This window comes from Astyanax mexicanus, chromosome 1 (assembly GCF_023375975.1).
Source record: "Astyanax mexicanus isolate ESR-SI-001 chromosome 1, AstMex3_surface, whole genome shotgun sequence".
In the NCBI taxonomy this organism is placed as follows: domain Eukaryota; kingdom Metazoa; phylum Chordata; class Actinopteri; order Characiformes; family Acestrorhamphidae; genus Astyanax; species Astyanax mexicanus.
In genome coordinates, this window is record NC_064408.1 from 36,863,672 (window position 1) to 36,883,468 (window position 19,797).

General features: G+C 36.6%; 1 protein-coding gene across 2 annotated transcripts in view; it reads right to left on the reverse strand.

The window, feature by feature from the left end:
* Positions 1 to 695: 695 nt before the first annotated feature.
* rxfp2l (relaxin family peptide receptor 2, like) overlaps positions 696 to 19,797 on the reverse strand; it is a 319,695-nt gene continuing 300,593 nt past the window's right edge. For both annotated transcript variants that reach the window (XM_022685114.2, XM_022685107.2), the window contains one exon: positions 696 to 869. In XM_022685114.2, the coding sequence (XP_022540835.2) occupies positions 730 to 869 (140 nt within the window). In that variant the 3' untranslated portion in view covers positions 696 to 729. The remainder of the gene's footprint in view (positions 870 to 19,797) is intronic.

The window sequence follows — 19,797 nt, forward strand, 5'->3', positions numbered from 1 at the left end:
GTTGGTTGACTATTCTCAGTCCAGCAGTGACACTAAGATGTTTAAAAACTCCAGCAGCACTGCTGTGTCTGATCCACTCGTACTCGCATAATAAACACACTCACTCACAGTGTCCTGAGTCTTGACCATTAAAGATCATGGAGACAGGAGCATAATAAAGTATGCAGAGAAACAGATGCAGGACTACAGTAATTCTATATGATTAATGAAACTAAAACTAAAAATTTATAAATGGTGTAGAAACAAGGAAGTGGTCATAATGTGATGCTTGTTTGATGTAGGTGTGTGTAGTTTTGGTCACTGATGTGGTATTATAATATAGTAGCATAGTGTAAAATGTGATGGTATAGGGAGTGTCCAGGTTAGGAAGCCCACCCACTTGTGGTGTTTTAGGTTATAAGTACACACAGTGCACAAACATACACTCATTACCAGTCCTGCACACACACTACCATCCAGACAACATCCCGTCAGCGGTGCTCCACCGGTAGTCCTTTCAGACTGATGAGTAGGGAACACTGGGGCTGATAACTGTACCCGTGTGGTATGTGTTTCCGATAAAGTGACTTTTCAGTGTAGCTACAGTGTAAGTGTACCCAAAAAAAGCCCTCAGTGCATGAATATATGTGTGCATATATATATATATATATATATATATATATATATATATATATATATATATATATATATATACTGTATGTGTAACATTGTGAATTTGGTGTTTGTGTGTCAGTTGTTTTCTGTGCATCGGAAGCGCAGGCACATTTTGATCTTCTCCTGGAAGGTGCTGGTGGTGATGGTGTAGAGGATGGGGTTCAAGGCGCTGTTTATAGGCAAAATGAAGATCACCACCCACAGGATTATAGTACCTACAGATAGACACACATACATACACACACACACACACACACACAAATAAACATAAATCTGGGTGTGTTACCTGTAAAGCACTATATAACATTAGAATAAACTCAAATAAACAAAAAGACAGTGATCAGAATTTTAATGTTGCAACATTATGCGCAATGACACTGTAATCTGCAGTGTATACACAGGAAATACATTTTTAGACTGACATTAATACATCAGGCACATTAGTAGTTTTCACATTTACATTTTTAATATTTTAACTTAAAACATGGTGAAAAAGTGTTTGCCCTTTCATGATTATTTATTTTTTTTGCTGGTCACTGTTAAAAATGTTTCAGAACATCAAACTAATTTAAATATTAGTCAGACAACCCAAGTTGTCACACCTTAGCCTGTATCTGTCTTCTGCTGCTGTTCTTTGTTCTCGTGTTGTGTTTACTCCCCCATGTGCTACTAGAGCACATGGCTTTGTTTTGTTAGTGTTCTATCTCCACCCTAGCCCCGCCCTAGCCATTAGTGTTGTCACCTTGTGTCTTGTTTGTAACACCACCCCCTCGGTATCTTATCTTTACCCCATTTTGGTGCTGAGTATTTGCACTAACCCTATTATTTTTGTGGGTACTGCACCTTGAGCACTTTGACATGTATAATTTATTTCTATTTATGTGTAAAGCCAAGAGACCATATGGGTAAAGGATACAAAAAGAACAATTTGAGGCACCCTAACTTTAGTATGTTAGAGTGCATGTATAAAACATTATTGTCTTGTGTCATGAATAGGTGTGGAAAGTATTTTTTTTTTAAGCCAATGAATCAGTCTGTCTCCTTTAAGAACTCTGAATACATATCAGAGATTTTTGACTCACACTGCACGTCTGTCAGCTATGAGCAGAGGGTCACACTCTGCTGGACAGCTTCAACTCAACCATGTCATGCCTGCAAGCAGCACCACGGAGAAATGCTACATCTGTTCAACTCCATAACAGAAAATGTACGAAAGGCCAAGCTTCAGATTTAATAAGAGATTAAACCACAAACATCAACAAGCTAGAGATCCTGCCCTACATTCAAAACAGCTTATCACTGTGAGTCTGTGTGGAATTTGTAGTTTGTATCATCTCATTACAAACCTACAGACACAATACACAATTATACAATTATTAAATTTGGTGTTTCTCCTTCTGCTACTCAAAAATCTGCATGGCACTGTCCTAGAGGGAAGCCTCTTCTGAAACTGATGCACAAAAAAGCCTGCAAACTGTTTGCTGAAGACAGACAGTCCAAGGGCAAGGATTACTGGTACCATGTCCTGTGGTCTGACAAGACCAAAATAAACTGGTTTGGCTCAGATGTTGTCCAGCATGTGTGGCTGCATCCTTGTTAGTTCCAAGAAAACTGACCCCTGTCTACAGTCAAGCATGGTGGTGGTAGCATCATGATCTGGGGCTGTATTAGAGCTGCCAGCATTAGTGAGCTGAATTCCAACATGTACTATGATATTCTGAAGTTGAGCATGATCTACTACCTCTGGAAACTGGGCTGCATGGCAGTTGTCCAACACGATGACGACCTCAAACACACCTTTAAGATGGCAATTGCTTGCTGAAAAAGCTGAAGATAAAGGTGACCAAGCATGTCTTTTGAAATAAACCTTATTGAGCAACTCTAACATCCACCAGCTCAGGAAGTCGATTCCAGTGGCAACTTGTGAAGCTTTAGTGAACTCCATACCCAAGAGGGTTAATGCAGTGATCACATAAATGGTGTTCTCACTTTTGTTGCCAGCAGTTTAGACATTAATGGCTGTGTGTTGAGTAATTATGAGAGCACATCAAATTATCCTGTTACACAAATTGTACACTGACTACTTTGCCTTCAGACATCTGTACTTCAGAAATGCTGCAAAAACACTTTTTTTTCAAAATTAAATGATTAAATTACTACACACATGTTCAATCAAACGAGATTAAAATAACCTAAAGTAAATTTAAACATCTTATTTGACTGAAGATAAACTATTTCAGAATCTTTCCTGACACAATAGTGCAAAGTTCAGAAAAAAATCACCATAATTGCGCATTCAGACAGGATTAAAATAACTAAGGATCTCCAATAATCATTACTTTACCCTATGAAATGTGCATATATTAATGTGCCTATATGAGACACTGTAATATGTGTTATCATCAAGTATTGTTTGAGGTGACAGCAGTTCATAAATCAAGTAGCCACTCCCATTTCTGTCATTTATACTGATATTTCTCATCCTGTATGAATCGGTTCTAAATTTCACAGACATTCTATAGTACAAATACACGGTTAAATTTAAATGGAATGCAAATAAATCCTCATATTTAATATCCTGCACCCTGCTCCAACCAGGTATCCTACAAAGTGCCACTTTGGCCCCCAGGACAAAATCTGCATTAGAATTCTGCTGCATGCCTATTAAATGCCTCATTACTATTATTATTATTATTATTATTATTATTATTATTATTATTACAAATACTTTGCTCTCCGAGCAGCTGACTGTATGGTAACTGTGCTTCACAAAAAGAAAAAGTAATAAAAAGCATCCCAATCCGTCTCTTTCTGAAATCCTCAGATCTCTGTGTGAATGTCCAGGACTTCCATCTAAACCAATATAGCTTTGCCAATAGAGTCTGATCTAAACGTTAATGAGAATTTGATGGATGGACGAGAGTTAATGTAATCAGGAAAGATAGATCTTCTATCCAGACCAGACCACACACAAAATATCGATACGAGAGGAAGAGAAAGAACACCTGATAGCAGAAACTTTAGGAGTGGACAAATGAACAGTTTGTTGCATTCTCTAAAATGTGCTGGTGAACTCAGTAACACTAAAATATTTAGAAGAACATATAAAACTATATATAATCTAATATAAAGTATAATACAATTCCTTTCTTGTTTTAAAGTAACCAAACATTTTAACCCTTGTGTGGTGTTCGGGTCTGTGGGACCCGTTTTCATTTTTCATCCAATAATACTAAAAGAATATTTTTTCTAACTCAAACTCATTGGCATTGGCTCATTTTTTGTGAAAAACATATATCAAAACACATTTTCGATAAACACACACTGTACACCCCCCCCCCCCCCCCCCCCTACACATTTATATTACATACAGTATGTTTGGCCAAGGGCTAATAAACATTGCTTCATTTGTAAATTTGAAACTAAACAAAATTTCTACTCATATCTTGAATTCATTTAATTTTCTTTTACATTTTATTAAAAAACTAATGTAACATAAGAACGGTAAAGGGCAAAGATTAACCATGCAAGCTGTTTATATTGCTTACAATTTAGGTGAAGCAAGCATGTGTAAAGCATTTTAATGTAAAATTGCTTAATTTTGCTGAATTAAATACAAGTAACAAAGTAAACGAGTAACAAAAATATGAACACCACACAAAACTAACCAACAACTAACACACAAAACTAACAAAATGATTCTGTTCACTGTTCTATAATTTGTATTTGGGGGAGGGAATCATTGGGGTTGCAGTGCAGCAGATTGTGAACCAGGTACATTTTAATAGAATACCAAAATAATGTTGCAGGCCAGACTGGATCTTGCCGCGTGTCCGATGTGGCCCATAGGCATTATGTTTGACCCAAGTATACTAAGACATATCGCATCATCTGTTAAACATGGTGGAGGCTGTATCATGGCATGGACAGTGAAACAGAGTGATTTGTGATTTTTTTTAAGGTGATGTAACTGCCAAGAGAAGAAGCAGAATTACTTCTAAGGTGTGTCAAAAGAAGACACTTGCGATCAGATTCAAATGTCAAATACTACAAAATGAAGGAAGGAACTACAGAATTGCAAAAAAATCCCAAATCCCAAAATGAGCAGCTCTGCACTTACTGGAGGCAAGATATAAGACAGGAAGTTACTGAAAGCAGATGCATTAAATTCCTTGCAAAGTATCTTAAAGAAGAAACGTTTGATGATGCTCATGAGCTCCAGACTTCAGACAGTCAGTGCAATTAGATTTGCTTCAAAGACGTGAAAACAATTCTTATATTTATAATAATAAAGGTTTGTTCAATTACTTCTGAGCCGGTGAAACTGTGGGGCTGTAAAAATGTCTTATAAATGTGTGTCATTGCCCAAATACATATGGACCCAACTGTGTAAATCCTGTTCAAATTTCCACATAAAAAGATTTGCATAATTGGGTGCAACTGGAGAGCCCATAGCTGTGCCTTGAATTGGTAAATAAAAGTTGTTTTGAATCTCTTGAAATGATTGCATGTGTGTCATTACAAAATCTCATTAGAATGCTGTAATTTATTCTGTGTTGCAAAAAAAAAAAAAATACTACAAAGCACCAAACCTGCACCCATGGCTGATAATTAAGCAATGATACACTCGAGGTTTGTGCTATAATGTGTAACAGTGAAAAATTACACGTTATAGCAAGAACCTAAAGTGTATTATTACGATTATACCACAGTTCCATTATCGCTGTTTATTGAAAGATTTAGAGTTAAAGAGGAGGAGAAAATATGATCTTTTTGGTTATAAAAACTCCACAAGTTTAAATAGTTCCATTGCTGCTCTGTTTGTAGCTGCTCTGTTTGGCTTGTAAGCGCTGCGCTGTTGCTAGGTTACCACTTCTCAGAACCTATGCTGTCTGGCTGATGTTTTGGTCAGTTTTGAATGTTGGTGGTGCTTTCACACTCGTGGTAGCATGAGACGGACTCTACAACCCACACAAGTGGCTCAGGTAGTGCAGCTCATCCAGGATGGCACATCAATGCGAGCTGTGGCAAGAAGGTTTGCTGTGTCTGTCAGCGTAGTGTCCAGAGGCTGGAGGCGCTACCAGGGGACAGGCCAGTACACCAGGAGACGTGGAGGAGGCCGTAGGAGGGCAACAACCCAGCAGCAGGACCGCTACCTCCGCCTTTGTGCAAGAAGGAACAGGAGGAGCACTGCCAGAGCCCTGCAAAATGACCTCCAGCAGGCCACAAATGTGCATGTGTCTGCACAAACGATTAGAAACCGACTCCATGAGGATGGTATGAGGGCCCGACGTCCACAGATGGGGGTTGTGCTCACAGCCCAACACCGTGCAGGACGCTTGGCATTTGCCAGAGAACACCAGGATTGGCAAATTCGCCACTGGCGCCTTGTGCTCTTCACAGATGAAAGCAGGTTCACACTGAGCACATGACAGACGTGACAGAGTCTGGAGACGCCGTGGAGAGCGGTCTGCTGCCTGCAACATCCTTCAGCATGACCGGTTTGGCAGTGGGTCAGTAATGGTGTGGGGTGGCATTTCTTTGGAGGGCCACACAGCCCTCCATGTGCTCACCAGAGGTAGCCTGACTGCCATTAGGTACCGAGATGAGATCCTCAGACCCCTTGTGAGACCATATGCTGGTGCGGTTGGCCCTGGGTTCCTCCTAATGCAGGACAATGCTAGACCTCATGTGGCTGGAGTGTGTCAGCAGTTCCTGCAAGATGAAGGCATTGAAGCTATGGACTGGCCCGCCCGTTCCCCAGACCTGAATCCGATTGAGCACATCTGGGACATCATGTCTCGCTCCATCCACCAACGTCACGTTGCACCACAGACTGTCCAGGAGTTGGCGGATGCTTTAGTCCAGGTCTGGGAGGAGATCCCTCAGGAGACCATCCGCCACCTCATCAGGAGCATGCCCAGGCGTTGTAGGGAGGTCATACAGGCACGTGGAGGCCACACACAATACTGATCCTCATTTTGACTTGTTTTAAGGACATTACATTAAAGTTGGATCAGCCTGTAGTGTGTTTTTTCACTTTAATTTTGTGTGTGGCTCCAAATCCAGGCCTCCATTGGTTAATAAATTTCATTTCCATTGATGATTTTTGTGTGATTTTGTTGTCAGCACATTCAACTTTGTACAGAACAAAGTATTCAATGAGAATATTTCATTCATTCAGATCTAGGATGTGTTATTTGAGTGTTCCCTTTATTTTTTTGAGCAGTGTATATACACAATCCTTATAACACATAGTGAATTATGTAAATTATTCTGCCGACCCGCCCCACAGCATACAGTTTTGTCAGATTGTTTTTTTTTATTATTATTAAGGAAAGAAAGTAATTCATAAACTAGTATCTTTATATGATAATTAACAAACTGCAAGAGAGGCTGAATGCTAGAAACCACAGGACAATTGAGGAGGAGGATGCTACAAAATATATATATTTTAAGTTATATATATATATATATATATATATATATATATATATATATATATATACAGTTTAACTTGATAAGACTGGCACAAAATATACCCTCTCATTTAAAAAATAATTGCATCCCTCAGACATAAAAAAAAGATATAATCTTTGGTACAGTGGGATCAGATGGCAGTGAAGTATATAAATTCATTTCTGAGCTGTCTCTCTATTTCTCAAACATGTGCTATTTTTTTTCTTGGACCAAAATGAAACAAAACTGTCTGAGGTTTAATAACAATGAGACATCAGGTGTTTTAGAGGCCAGGAAATTAGAATAAAAGACGCTGACATGCAAAAATGAATGTGATACCATCCTGCCAACTGATCACAATATGTTACCACAGGGAACGGCTTGTGAGTGAATTTGAGGGATGACTGATGCCTGTGGTGCCGAGATAGCAATGAACTTCTATCAGACACTTGACTGTTGTCTAGGTTCATTTCAGTCAGTGGTGAAACCTGTGTTTTCCATTGCCAAGATAGCAATACACCAGAAATTTACCTGAAAACACCACCACACCCATCAGTGTAGATTTATTCCTAAACTCTGTTGCTATTTAAACAGCACAAGCAAAAGGTGAGAAAATAGACTCTTGACGAGGTGTATGAGAGCAATAAGCATCACAACGTGCCTTGTAAAGGGTGTAAGATAGAGCCAAACATGTTTTTGTTTGGCTGAAATTTGTTCTTAATACTAGATGAAAATTGATGTGCCTCATCATTTAATCTCGCAGACTGATCCCTAGTCACATTCTTAGCTGAGAAAGATCTTAATCACACAGCTCTAAAGAACTTCTGTAAGCTTATTCTGGGAAATTAATCACCACTTATCTTCTTCTGGGAGATGTTCATTTGATTGTACTCGTGAGCCGCCTTTATCCCTACTCATTTTGCACATGCTAATCCTGCCTCCAGTTTGCGAGATGTAAAGGGACACTGTAGTATTGGTCTTATAAAGCATAAAGAAGATGACTCAGGATCAGGATTCATTTCTTCAGAGGACATAGTGCTCAGATTCTTTCTTCACACCGCAGATTCTCCAATTCAGTCAGAAATACATTTTACTATTATTATTGCACTTCCAAAGTATTCCTCTGCTATTTTTCTATTATATCTGTTGTTAAACAAATCCAATTTCCCTCTCAGCTCCTCCACACAACATTTCCTACTCCTAATTTATATCTGTAATACAGCAATATCCTCGTTTTGCTTGTTTCGTTTTCTCAGTTTCTCATTCTGCTTCTCCATCACAAGGAAACATCAAGTCCAAAGAGCATTTATTTAATAAACCACACCATTTCCTCACCCCAGTGTGGGTTCTTCTTTTACACTGCTCAGTCTAGGAGGGCTGCTGTGGTTATGGAACGGTTCAGATCAATGAAAAATTTTTTTTTATTTTTTTTTTATAAAGACTGTCCGATGTAACATCATGCGGAGACTACAATAACCTACATGGATTATTCATTTGTACGTGAGGAAACTACATCCATTGGGAGTCTAGTTCAATATCATTGGTGTCACATGACTGGAGGAACAAGGTTTTCAGAAGTACACAGATTAAAAAAAAAAGTGAAAACATCACAGATCATCACATACGAGGCTGCATTATAATATATGTGAGATTTTGTAAACTAAGAAATCTGCATCAGTCATTTTAGCCTCTAAATACAGTCAGTTGACTGAATACATACAGTGTGTCGACATATTCTGAGCAATTTGTAGTTTTATGTTCCAGGATTTCGCTTCATTACAGTCCACTTGTGAGCTTTTGAGTTTTTTCACCTTCACTTTTTGCACATGCTAATCCTGCCCTCTTTCTATAGGATGCAATGGGAAACTGTTGCATCTGTTGTGTCACTCTCTGAAAAAAATCCCTTAGAGCCCTTTTTCAGTGATCTATAGCACACTAGTCAATTGTGGATCGTGCAGCTGGATTTAGGGCGTATCATGGCATTGTGATATTTGGTATCATGGGTGTGTTTTGGGTGTAATAAGCAAAAAAGAATTAAACCAATCACTGTGCAAGTTGTCTTTCTCTTTAAGAGGCAGGTGAGCTCTGACTTTGGCACATTTGTATCTTAACAGCACAGCGTTTTGAGCATCTCAGCAGAGGATACTGACCTGTGTGTTCACGCTGTGAAGGTACGCCAGCAGCTCATTTAAGGGAACAGCAAGTTATATTATTCTTTATGCTGTTAATTGTTGAGTAAAAAGTTGGATTTACGCTTTGTGTGTGTGTGTGTGTGTGTGTGTGTGTTTAAAGAGCGGTGGTTTACTTCAGTCAAACAGAAACACACCAGAAATTCCTAGACCACCAAGCCCATCAATGTAGCTTTATTACTGTATATTTCGACAACGTGAGCGCAAGGCATAAAAATAGACTGACGATGGGGTGTAAGATAGCAATGAGCATTGCAACATGCCTTGTGCAGGGTGTATGATAAGGTTATTAAGGATCTCTTAAAAGAAGAGAAAGTGTTACAGCAACTTACTCTTACAGCCTACAACACTGAAGTCTGGCAACATTTCATTTAATAACAACCAAAATGACCAGTAGATATCATACATCCATAGGCGTAGGAACCGGGGGGGATGGGTGGGACATGTCCCACCCAATATTAGAAACAGGTGGATTTGTCCCCCCCAAAAATGATATCAGTTCGCTCAGGTCAGCTGTACTATTAATGAGGAGACAGACCGGACCAATCACGGAGCCGGTTCAGGTATTAAGTCACGCCTCTCAGTAGAAACAGCCAATCAGTTTGCTGGTTTTGCGGCGCGCGGAGCAGAGGCAGTTTGCTGTTGGGGAAGCCCCGCCCCCTCGCTGTGAGATTTAGCAGCGGGATCGGGACGCAGCAGTTTCAGCTGATTTTAAAACAGATCTGGATATACGGAGATTTTTCTAAAAGAAAAGGTAACGATAGGCTAACCACGCAAACTGTGATGATATGTTTCTGATAGCTGGTTAAAAATACACGTCTCTGAATCAGCACACAGTTTAAACCCACTGTGATTAATAAACTGCAGCTGTGTTAGTGTGTAAGCTTATCTTTGGAATTAGCTAGATTGGGAGTCAGGGTTAAAGGAAAAAATAAAATATATATGTAATGTTTCCCTGTACCTGATCAGCTAATCACTTTAATTTTCAAACTGTTTATTCATTTAGGATTACAGGACTTACTGTGAGCTATAATGAACGAAAATTGATTTAACTAACTAGTTATCTAGAAGCTGGATGTAGATGATCGCCAGAATTTCGTACAGTACTTTAAGTTGGTAGTTTAAAGCAGTTACTTAACCCACTGCCCTAAACTAGTGTTTTCCACCTGATCAGCTAATAAACAGTCATTTACTGAGTTTACCTGTTAAAATCCTTTAGCCCCCTATGGAGCCTAAATGAATCATGTATATCCACCAGAGGAAGCTCTAGAATATGCAGAACAGTTTTAATATGCAGTAGAATATATAAGAACTGGGTTGAGAAACACTGCTGTAACGTGACTTCTGTTCATTTGTATTTCACAGTAAGACCACATATCCTGACGTTTATAAAAGTCTCTATGAAACGTAAAGTTACATTCATTTACATAAAAGGACACCATCTTAAGAAGAGCTCTCAGTAGAAAAAAATAAAAGTGCAGGAGAAAATGTTAATATACAACAGAATTGACATGCCAATACATAATAATAATAATAATAATAATAATAACAATAATAATAATCTGTTATATTATTTTAAATATTAGGTGATAACTCAGACATTGCTTGCATAATTTTTCTAACAACAGTAACTGTAATGTGGAGTAACATGTTTAGGTTGTAAAATCACCTTATAATAATAATTTACTTTTAATTAAAAGTAATTTCCACAAATGTTGTTCTAGGAAACTATTGGGTGGGCTTGGGTTCATATTGGCAAATGTGTCCCCCCCCAATATCAAGCCCGCTCCTACGCCCTTGCATACATCATATATCATACATATATATATATATATATATATATATATATATATATATAATAGAAAAAAATAAAAAATGATGAGTTTCTTTGATTTTACCAAATTGAAAACCTTTTGAATATAATCAAGAGGAAGATGGATGATCACAAGCCATCAAACCAAGCTGAACTGCTTGAGTTTTTGCACCAGGTGTGGCATAAAGTTATCTAAAAGCAGTGTGTAAGACTGGTGGAGGAGAACATGCCAAGATCCATGAAAACTGTGATTAAAAACAGGGTTATTCCACCAGATACTGATTTCTGAACTCTGAAAACTTCACGAATATGAACTTGTTTTCTTTGCATTATTTGAGGTCTGAAAGCTCTGCATCTTTTTTGTTATTTCAGTCAGTTCTGATTTTCTGCAAATAAATGCTCAGAATTACAATATTTTTATTTGGAATTTGGGAGAAATGTTGTCCGTAGTTTATAGAATAAAACTACAATGTTCATTTTACTGAAATATATACCTATAAATAGCAAAATCAGAGAAACTGATTCAGAAACTGAAGTGGTCTCTTAATTTTTTTCCAAAGCTGTATAGAAAACCAACAGCCGATCAAACTATATTTTTCAGTGAAGGACATTCTGCTCAACTCCATTCTTAGGCAATATGTGTTAACACTGCGAGTCCTCCCTCTGAGCCAAGAATGAACATTTTTATTATTGCATTTCCAGCATATTGCTTCCACATTTCTCCATTTTCTGTTGTTAGAAATCTGCCCTTAAATAGATGCAATTTATCTCTCGTCTCTTCCACACAACATTTCTTTTCTGTATCTCTGATACAGCAATATCCTTGTTCAGTTTTTTTTCTCTTTCTGCTTCTCTATTAACAATAAGTCCAAAAGAGCACCATTTTCTACTAAAAAACTGGATAGTCTCACCCAGTGTGAGTTCTTCTTTTATATTGCTCAGTCGAGGAGGAATGCTTTTGTTACGCCAAAGTACAGATCAATGAATAAAATATTCTTTCTCTTTCTTATATCATCAGGGAAGAAAAAAATGATTCCATTGATGGAATAACCTGGTCTATATTCAGTATATTCAGGTAGTCAGCTGACCTCATTCTTTCAGCACATACTGTTGCTGAACCTAGACCTGACCAACTGCAGCAACAACCCCAGATCATTTACTTATTAAATCCAGGGGGTTACTCTTTTTTTGGCCAGGTAGTGTATTAAACATACATATTTGGTGGGTAGTAATGCTTTCTATGATACGTGACCCTGTGGATCAAAGAATAATAAATTGCAATGTGCCATATATGATACCACTCTCCAGTGCTGTGTATGATTTTTTTTGTTTAAAAATAAAGAATGTGAAGGTGAGTGTTGTATTCTTTTTCTATTTTACCTGTATATTAATTTTTTTAGGCAGAAGAGATGCTGCATTACTGCTACTGTGTGCCGATTGATTGGTTGGTGAGCAGAGGCTGGAGATACAGTGAGAGCACTAAGTATCAGTCTATTAATTAAGAGGGTAAAATTTATAAACGTGAAATAGTTCATTTTTGGATTAAAAAAAATAAAAATAACTATGAACATAAACTAGTTTGATTAAATTAGTATGAACAGAACTTTAAACCACTTCTTTTAAATGTGAACTGTTTGCTAATTCATGTCGCCTTACCTTAAGAGCATTAGCCAATGCTCAACCTCACTCACGAGAGAACACCTCACAACCTAGTGCACCAAAAATCCACAGTGCGCAGTATAATCTGATGCACCGTATGTATGAATTTTACCAGTCAGGTATTAAGGAGCAGTACAGACACTCCTCTCAAGGGCAACATTATAAGGGTGAGTTTTGAGTAAAGTTTCTCCAAAACTATGGCTAGGTTCAGCAGCATTAGCATTAGCTCCTAACCACAGTGCTAGCTCTTTTGCTGTACAGAGGTGAGTATATGGGACTGTATTCTGCATGTCACCCAAATAAACAGTTTTCAGGAGAGAAATCAGTGTAGATTAACATCCAGCACTCATTTGACTTGAGAAAATGTTTTTTTAAGAATTACAGTTTTGTTTACTTATGCACTTCCACAGCTTCCCCATTTTAAGGAAAACATGGCTCAATTCAATGTAGGCCTCCTTACTAGTGACGTTTAATGCGCCTTATAATCCAGTGCGTCTTAAAGTCTGGAAATTTTGGTAGTCTTTTCAAATGAACCACTTGCAGTTTGGATACATTACCAACCAACCAAAACGACTAAATATACAATCAATAGCTTCATATATTCTTTAGCTTATGTACAGTATTGTGCAAAAGTTTTAGGCGTCAAAGCAAATTACACTAATCCATTTATCTCAGCAAACATAACAATGACATTCTCATTTTTAACTAAGTATGTTTTATCCTGTGAGCCAAGATGAAGAACAAAGTGTAGTTACAGATTTCGTCTGGATGCTCCTCAGCCAGCATGTGTATATTATGTTCAGTTCCGTCAGCAGCTCACCTGATTTACCAAATTCACCAATTTACCAAACCAGCACTAGAAATAACTCTATTAAACTCAGATGAGGAGAGATTAGGAGATGTTTTAAGGTAAATATTGCTGTAAACGCTCTGCTTTTGGTAAAATTGCTGTTTGTATTTATTGTAATGCTGGTGTTTTGCTGAGCTAATAAACACTTACTTCACAGATAAGTCACTAAAACATTTGCACAATACCGTATGTCTAGTGCTTTTCCTTTTTGATTAAAACTACAGACTTTAACAGATTTTTCATCTTAAATCTGTATAAAAATCATTAAGAAAGTGGCCTTCAAGCAACATACAGGGTTTCTGTCTTTAAACAGCTGTTTTAGGCAGGAATTATGGCCTAACCATAGTGAAAGGATTTTTTTTTAAGGTTATACATAATTAAAAACAGCTGTTTTAATACTTAAGACTAAATAACTTGGTTAGACTCCCGGATACAGTGCTAAAATAGTTCGTACCTGCGAGGCAGAAAATGCTTTCTTAAAAAAGGAAGCGATATTTCTCAGAGTGTGCCAGTGACCCGAGGTATCCCCCAGGGTTTGATTTTCAGGCCGCTCTTAATTACTTTTTACATGCTTCCTCTCAGCCGGATCCTACAAGTCTGTGGGATATTTTATCACAGCTATACAAACAACAATCAGATTCTTTTGGCTCTCTGCCCAAATGACTATGGTCTCCTTGATTCACTTTGTAGGTGCCTTAAGCGCACGACTAACCGGAGAGGAGAATCCTTTCTGCAGTTAATTAAAGATAAAACAGCAGTGAAATCACAGACTAGCTGCCTATCTGGACCCGAGTAGCCTTAAATAAAAAAGAAAACTAGCATGTAACACTGAGATACTAATAGGCTCTGATCTCTGTTGTAGAAGCCATGTTGAAGCAGTTGCTAACAATTTATTACATTATAAAAATGAAGGAAAAAAAAAAAAACGATCAGAGCAAACGCATCCACTTCTTTATAAATATCAGAACTGATTGCTTTTAAGGTCTTCCACCTATAAAAATTCTCAATAAGAGTAAAAAACGAACACATCCCCATTTTTTCTGCCCAATCAAGCACAGACACACTGCTGTTATTAAATCAGGTATTGGTATTTTTAGCAGTGTGGGCAGGGTGCCAAGTCCTGCTGGAAAATGAAATCCTCCTCTTCATAAAGTTCGTCAGAAGAGGGAATCTGCAGCTGGTAGATGCTGCACTGGGTCATGGAGAAAAATGAGCCAAAAGCACCAATATCTGATTTAATAACCACAGAAATTGCTTGTATGTAATACACTACTTTTCTGAGATACTGACTCTTGGGTTTTTTATTGACTGTAAGCCATAATCACCAACATTAAAAGAATACTAGTTGAATTACTGAAATAAATTTAAATTAACTTTCCAATGACATTCTATATTTTAAGTGCACCCTTAGATTTGAGATGCTATTACTGATCTATAAGTGAATTAATTGAATATAATCATTATACTGGTGTATGATTTATACTGTAGAGAAGAAGTACAGTGTATTATTATTAGGGCCTAGACAATGTGTCCTGTCTAAAGTTAAGACTAAGCAGAAGAGGCAGCATTAAGCTTAAATACTGCTCCTTTTAAGAGGAATCAGTTTATAGGAAGCATTAGAACATGAGGCTTATTTAATTTAATTTTATTTTTTTTGCTGTCACTGTACATTATTTTCTTTTACCGTCATATTTTATTGTTGTTCAATACCTGGTATGGAGAACATTTTGATTCTATACACATATCCCTCCATTAAAGTTGCCACTTTCATTAAATTTTCATTAAAAAATATCAAAACTGCCCTGAAAAAAAATACAGTATTAATAATATTAATACAATACAGTAATACAATACAATTTAATACAGTAGTTGCAGCTGGTATTATATATATATATATATATATATAAGACAAGTCATTCCTCTATGAGACACTTAAAGACATTTTGCCCAGCTGACAGATTTTTAAGAAAAGGGCGCATCTCTGGACTGAGAGAAACAGGACGGACATTTTGACAAACTGCCTGCCATCTCGTCCGTCCATCAGCCTGCCACTGTCACCTTTGTTTGGTGTCATCAACAAGAAACCTGCACTGCTAAGAACTGGAACTGTATCATCTTTAGTGACATCTTCTATCCAGGTTACAGGAAGGTTAACAGTGTACTGGATCCTCCTTTAAATTGTACACTTTTCTCTAAATAAACTTATCCTTTTATTCTAATATTATAATCACATCATTATATCATCACTGTGAACAACTTCCTTATTGGTGTGTTATTCTTTTTTCAGTGAGGGTATTTTCTTGAAAGTCTTCAAACCTGCATATTTATTTTTCTATTTGAATTAATTTATTTTTTTGTTACATTTTTGCACCTTCTCCTTTGATGTGAAGCTCATTCAATGACCTTCAGGGATTGACTTAATATTCTCACATTCTCACTGCCTTTTATTATACATGGAGTAAAACAGCCTGGTCGTGGTGACTGGCGTCGTGTCAGGTGAAGAAGACGGGATAGAATGCCAGAAGGACACTCAAGGCAAATTGCAGCTTGACTGACAGGTGAGCACCGCAGGACACTTAGCCTTTCTTTGACTCGAATGTGTGTGTGAGAGGGAGATAGTGTACCTGTCGATCTGCATCGCAGAGTGTGTGTGTGTGTGTGTGTGTGTGTGTTGTGCATGTAAATGCTGTCTAACTAAACTGATCTTTCTTTAAAAACACAGCTTCTCTTTGGACAGTCTGTTTCTGTCATTAAAAAAAAAAAAAAAGCAATCACTGCTGTTCAATGCTACTAGAAAATGCTGAGCTATTTAAACTTTCTTTTTTAACAGTCAGGTTTTGATCAGCATTAATTTGACAGTCGATTTTGATTTAGTTTTAATATTAGTCTTTTGGCTAAAATATATAATAGTTTTAGTCACATTTTAGACACACAGTTATACATTTTAGTCTTTGTTTAGTATTATTTGAAGAAAACAAACATTTTTTAATATTTTACTTGAATATATTTTAGCAGAACAAAAAGTATGTATTATATATTTTTTACTGTTTTTACTCTTTTAAATTTGTGTCATTATTTGTTGCTAATGTTTATTAAAACAAAAAGCCTTTCACTTGTGTTACATTTAAATTATGTTAACACTAAAATGTGTTAATGTTTCTATGAATGTCATCTCTATTATAACCACATTCATAGCATATTATAATGCATTCATAAGGCATTATAAACATGGCTATAAATATTTATAAAAATACATAACCCATAATAGCCATGTTTATTAAGCATTATAACTTCTGATCATAATACATTATAAGCTGTGTTTATAATATATATGTTAAAATAGTATATAGCTATCGTTAATAATATAGTCCCACGATGAAAGTCTGGCACTTTACTTAGAGCGAACAAAGACCTGTTATAATACATTGTAATTGACTATAACCAGTGTTGGGAGTAACGGCGTTACTTTTTTCAGTAACAAGTAATCTAACTAATTACTATGACTGTAACTATAACGCAGTTAAATGGTAATTAAAAGGAAAAAAAACTACCTTGAACTGTATTTTGTGTTTATAAAACTAACTAAAAGGAACTGAAATTACTGATAGAATACCCTCATTTTCGTGTTTAATTTATTTATAAGCGCTGTTGTACAGCGGAGTTGTACAGCGGGCGGTGTTGTGCCGAGCGCGCGGCACCTCGTGGTCCGTTAATTTTCTTCTTGTGTAAAGCGCTCGCGCTAGCCGCAAAATACGACAGAAAACACTGAGAAACTGCAGATTTATGTATGGGATTACAATATGCGTGCCAGGCAGATGAAAGAGAAACAGGAGATACAGTATGTGAGAACATTTACCTGTGAGTAGCTCATACCAGAAATCTCTCTTTCTCTCTCTCTCTTTCTCTCTCACGTTTATTAGATTGATCTCTCTGATGAGATGTGTGAATAATAAAAACCAGCAAGCCCACCCTAAAAACAAATTAAAATTTACTGAACAGAAAAAAGTATAAAAGTATAACTATAATAAAAATGAAAAATGTAATCACGTAGCTCTGGGCGCGCGTGAACGCCTCCACGTTTGACTTGCAGCATTGTGTGTAGCTGTTCTTAAAAATCATTTTAGTTAAATACTAGTTTTATGCTTCTATGTTAGTGTTAATAAACATAATTCTGATCATATTTTGCTCATTCAATCAGCCGGAAAACATACAGTTTATGGTTCGGGTTTGGTTGGGCTCGGGCAGAACATGCACAGGCTTTGGCTGGGTCGGGTCGGATTTTTTGCGCCCGATCTAAGCTCTATTCCCTTTTGGTGTAGCTGTTATATTAATACCATTTTAACGAACATTAGATTGTTGTTCTTGTCCATTATTTTGTTTAGTTTATATATACATATTTCCTTTGAGTGTGGCTTGGCTTGTTTAATTTCATCCCCAGATGCGTTTTTAATTTTTTTCCGTTTTTTTCAGTATTATATGTTTTAGTAATTTTCTTTGGTTCTGTGAAGAATTTCGTTTTTATTTTTTGTAATTCGTTAGATTATATTTTTGTCAACATTTTGGGTTCATTTTCGTTTGTTATTTTTCTAATAATAATAGTAAATACATAATTGATTTCCTTTTTTTTTTGACGGTTGAATATTAAAAAGTAAGGCGATAGTTACTTTTACTGGTAACTAGTTACTTTTATAGTGGAGTAACTCCGTTAGTAACTCAGTTACTTTTTTGGAGAAGTAACGAGTAACTATAACTAATTACTTTTTCAAAGTAACGTGCCCAACACTGACTATAACTAATATTATATTCAAGACAAGAATAATTAATGAGTATATAAAAATATATTTATAGTATTATTGAAGGTGTGTTTATAAGTTGGAAGCTTTTTTAGTCATAATACTGTCTGCAAACTGGGACTGAGTTTCTTGGTATTGACATATTACATGTTATAAACACAGCTATTGAATTAGCCCACAGGTTTATAGTATGTAAAAATAAAAAGTGAAGGCTGTATGAATTGTGTCCCAGTGTTCGAGTTTAAGAGGTGTTTGTGGCCCATATAACTTAAACACCTTAGCTAATGATAGTGTACTGAACAGATCCCTTTCAGGCATTAAACAACTCTAAAACTAAACTGGAGACATTTCAAACTAGCCAACATAGCTACGTTATGTGCATAACCTGCCTAGAAACCAACTACAGGTGTGAAAACGCCCTTTTAAACTCAGCAAATTAAGTTTTAATTCAGAAATCCTTACAACCAAGCTGAGCTGTTTTCAATAAAGAATGATAAAGTTTCCTCTATCAAATTTATTTTGCATTTTTTATTCCAGCGCCTCATGTTGGTTTTATTTCCCCTCAAACATACAAGTATATACTAGTATTTTAATTGACACCACTAAAATAACTATAATTGCATTTTACATTTCTTACATTCATTCTTTAATTTACATTTAAATACCCACTATAAAACCATGTGTCTTAAGAAGAACAAGAATATTGTTGTGATTAATCAGACTAAATTTTTTAATTGATTGACACCACATATTTTTTATTCGTTGACAAAAAATGTAATGCATTTTGTCATAGTTTTAATTTTTGAGTATTCATTTTTTATTTAGCTCTCATCTTGAGAATGACTATTTTTGGTCATAGTTTTCATAAATGAAATTAACACTGCTTTTTACTTGGAGTTCATGAACCATAAAAACTCATACGCACGAGCATCCAGAAGTGTTGGGATAAAGAAATTGTGTGTATCTGAAATAAACCCCAATATAATATCGCAAAAGTATCAACTAAAACTCATTAACAGCCATTTACTGCAATCATTGGGTTAGGTACTGTCTGCTGTCACCCGATAGTGTAGATTTTAAAAAAATGTGGTCCCACCACTGATTGAATTTAAATACGGAATTGGAAAAATGTTACAATATCTATCTGCATTTAATATTACAGGGGTATCTGGGTCATGTGATGTGAGCCACAGGCCACTGAATTGAAATAACAGGTAATCTAGTGCACAGCTGCCAAGCTAACCCACACCTGCCCTCAGCAACGCTTTAATCTCCATAATAATGCGACCAGCAGGAGAGTATTACATTAATGGAGCTTTGTCTGAGACCCTCTTGTCAATTCTGAACTGAATCCTCCAGGACTTTGATGCTGCAGAATTT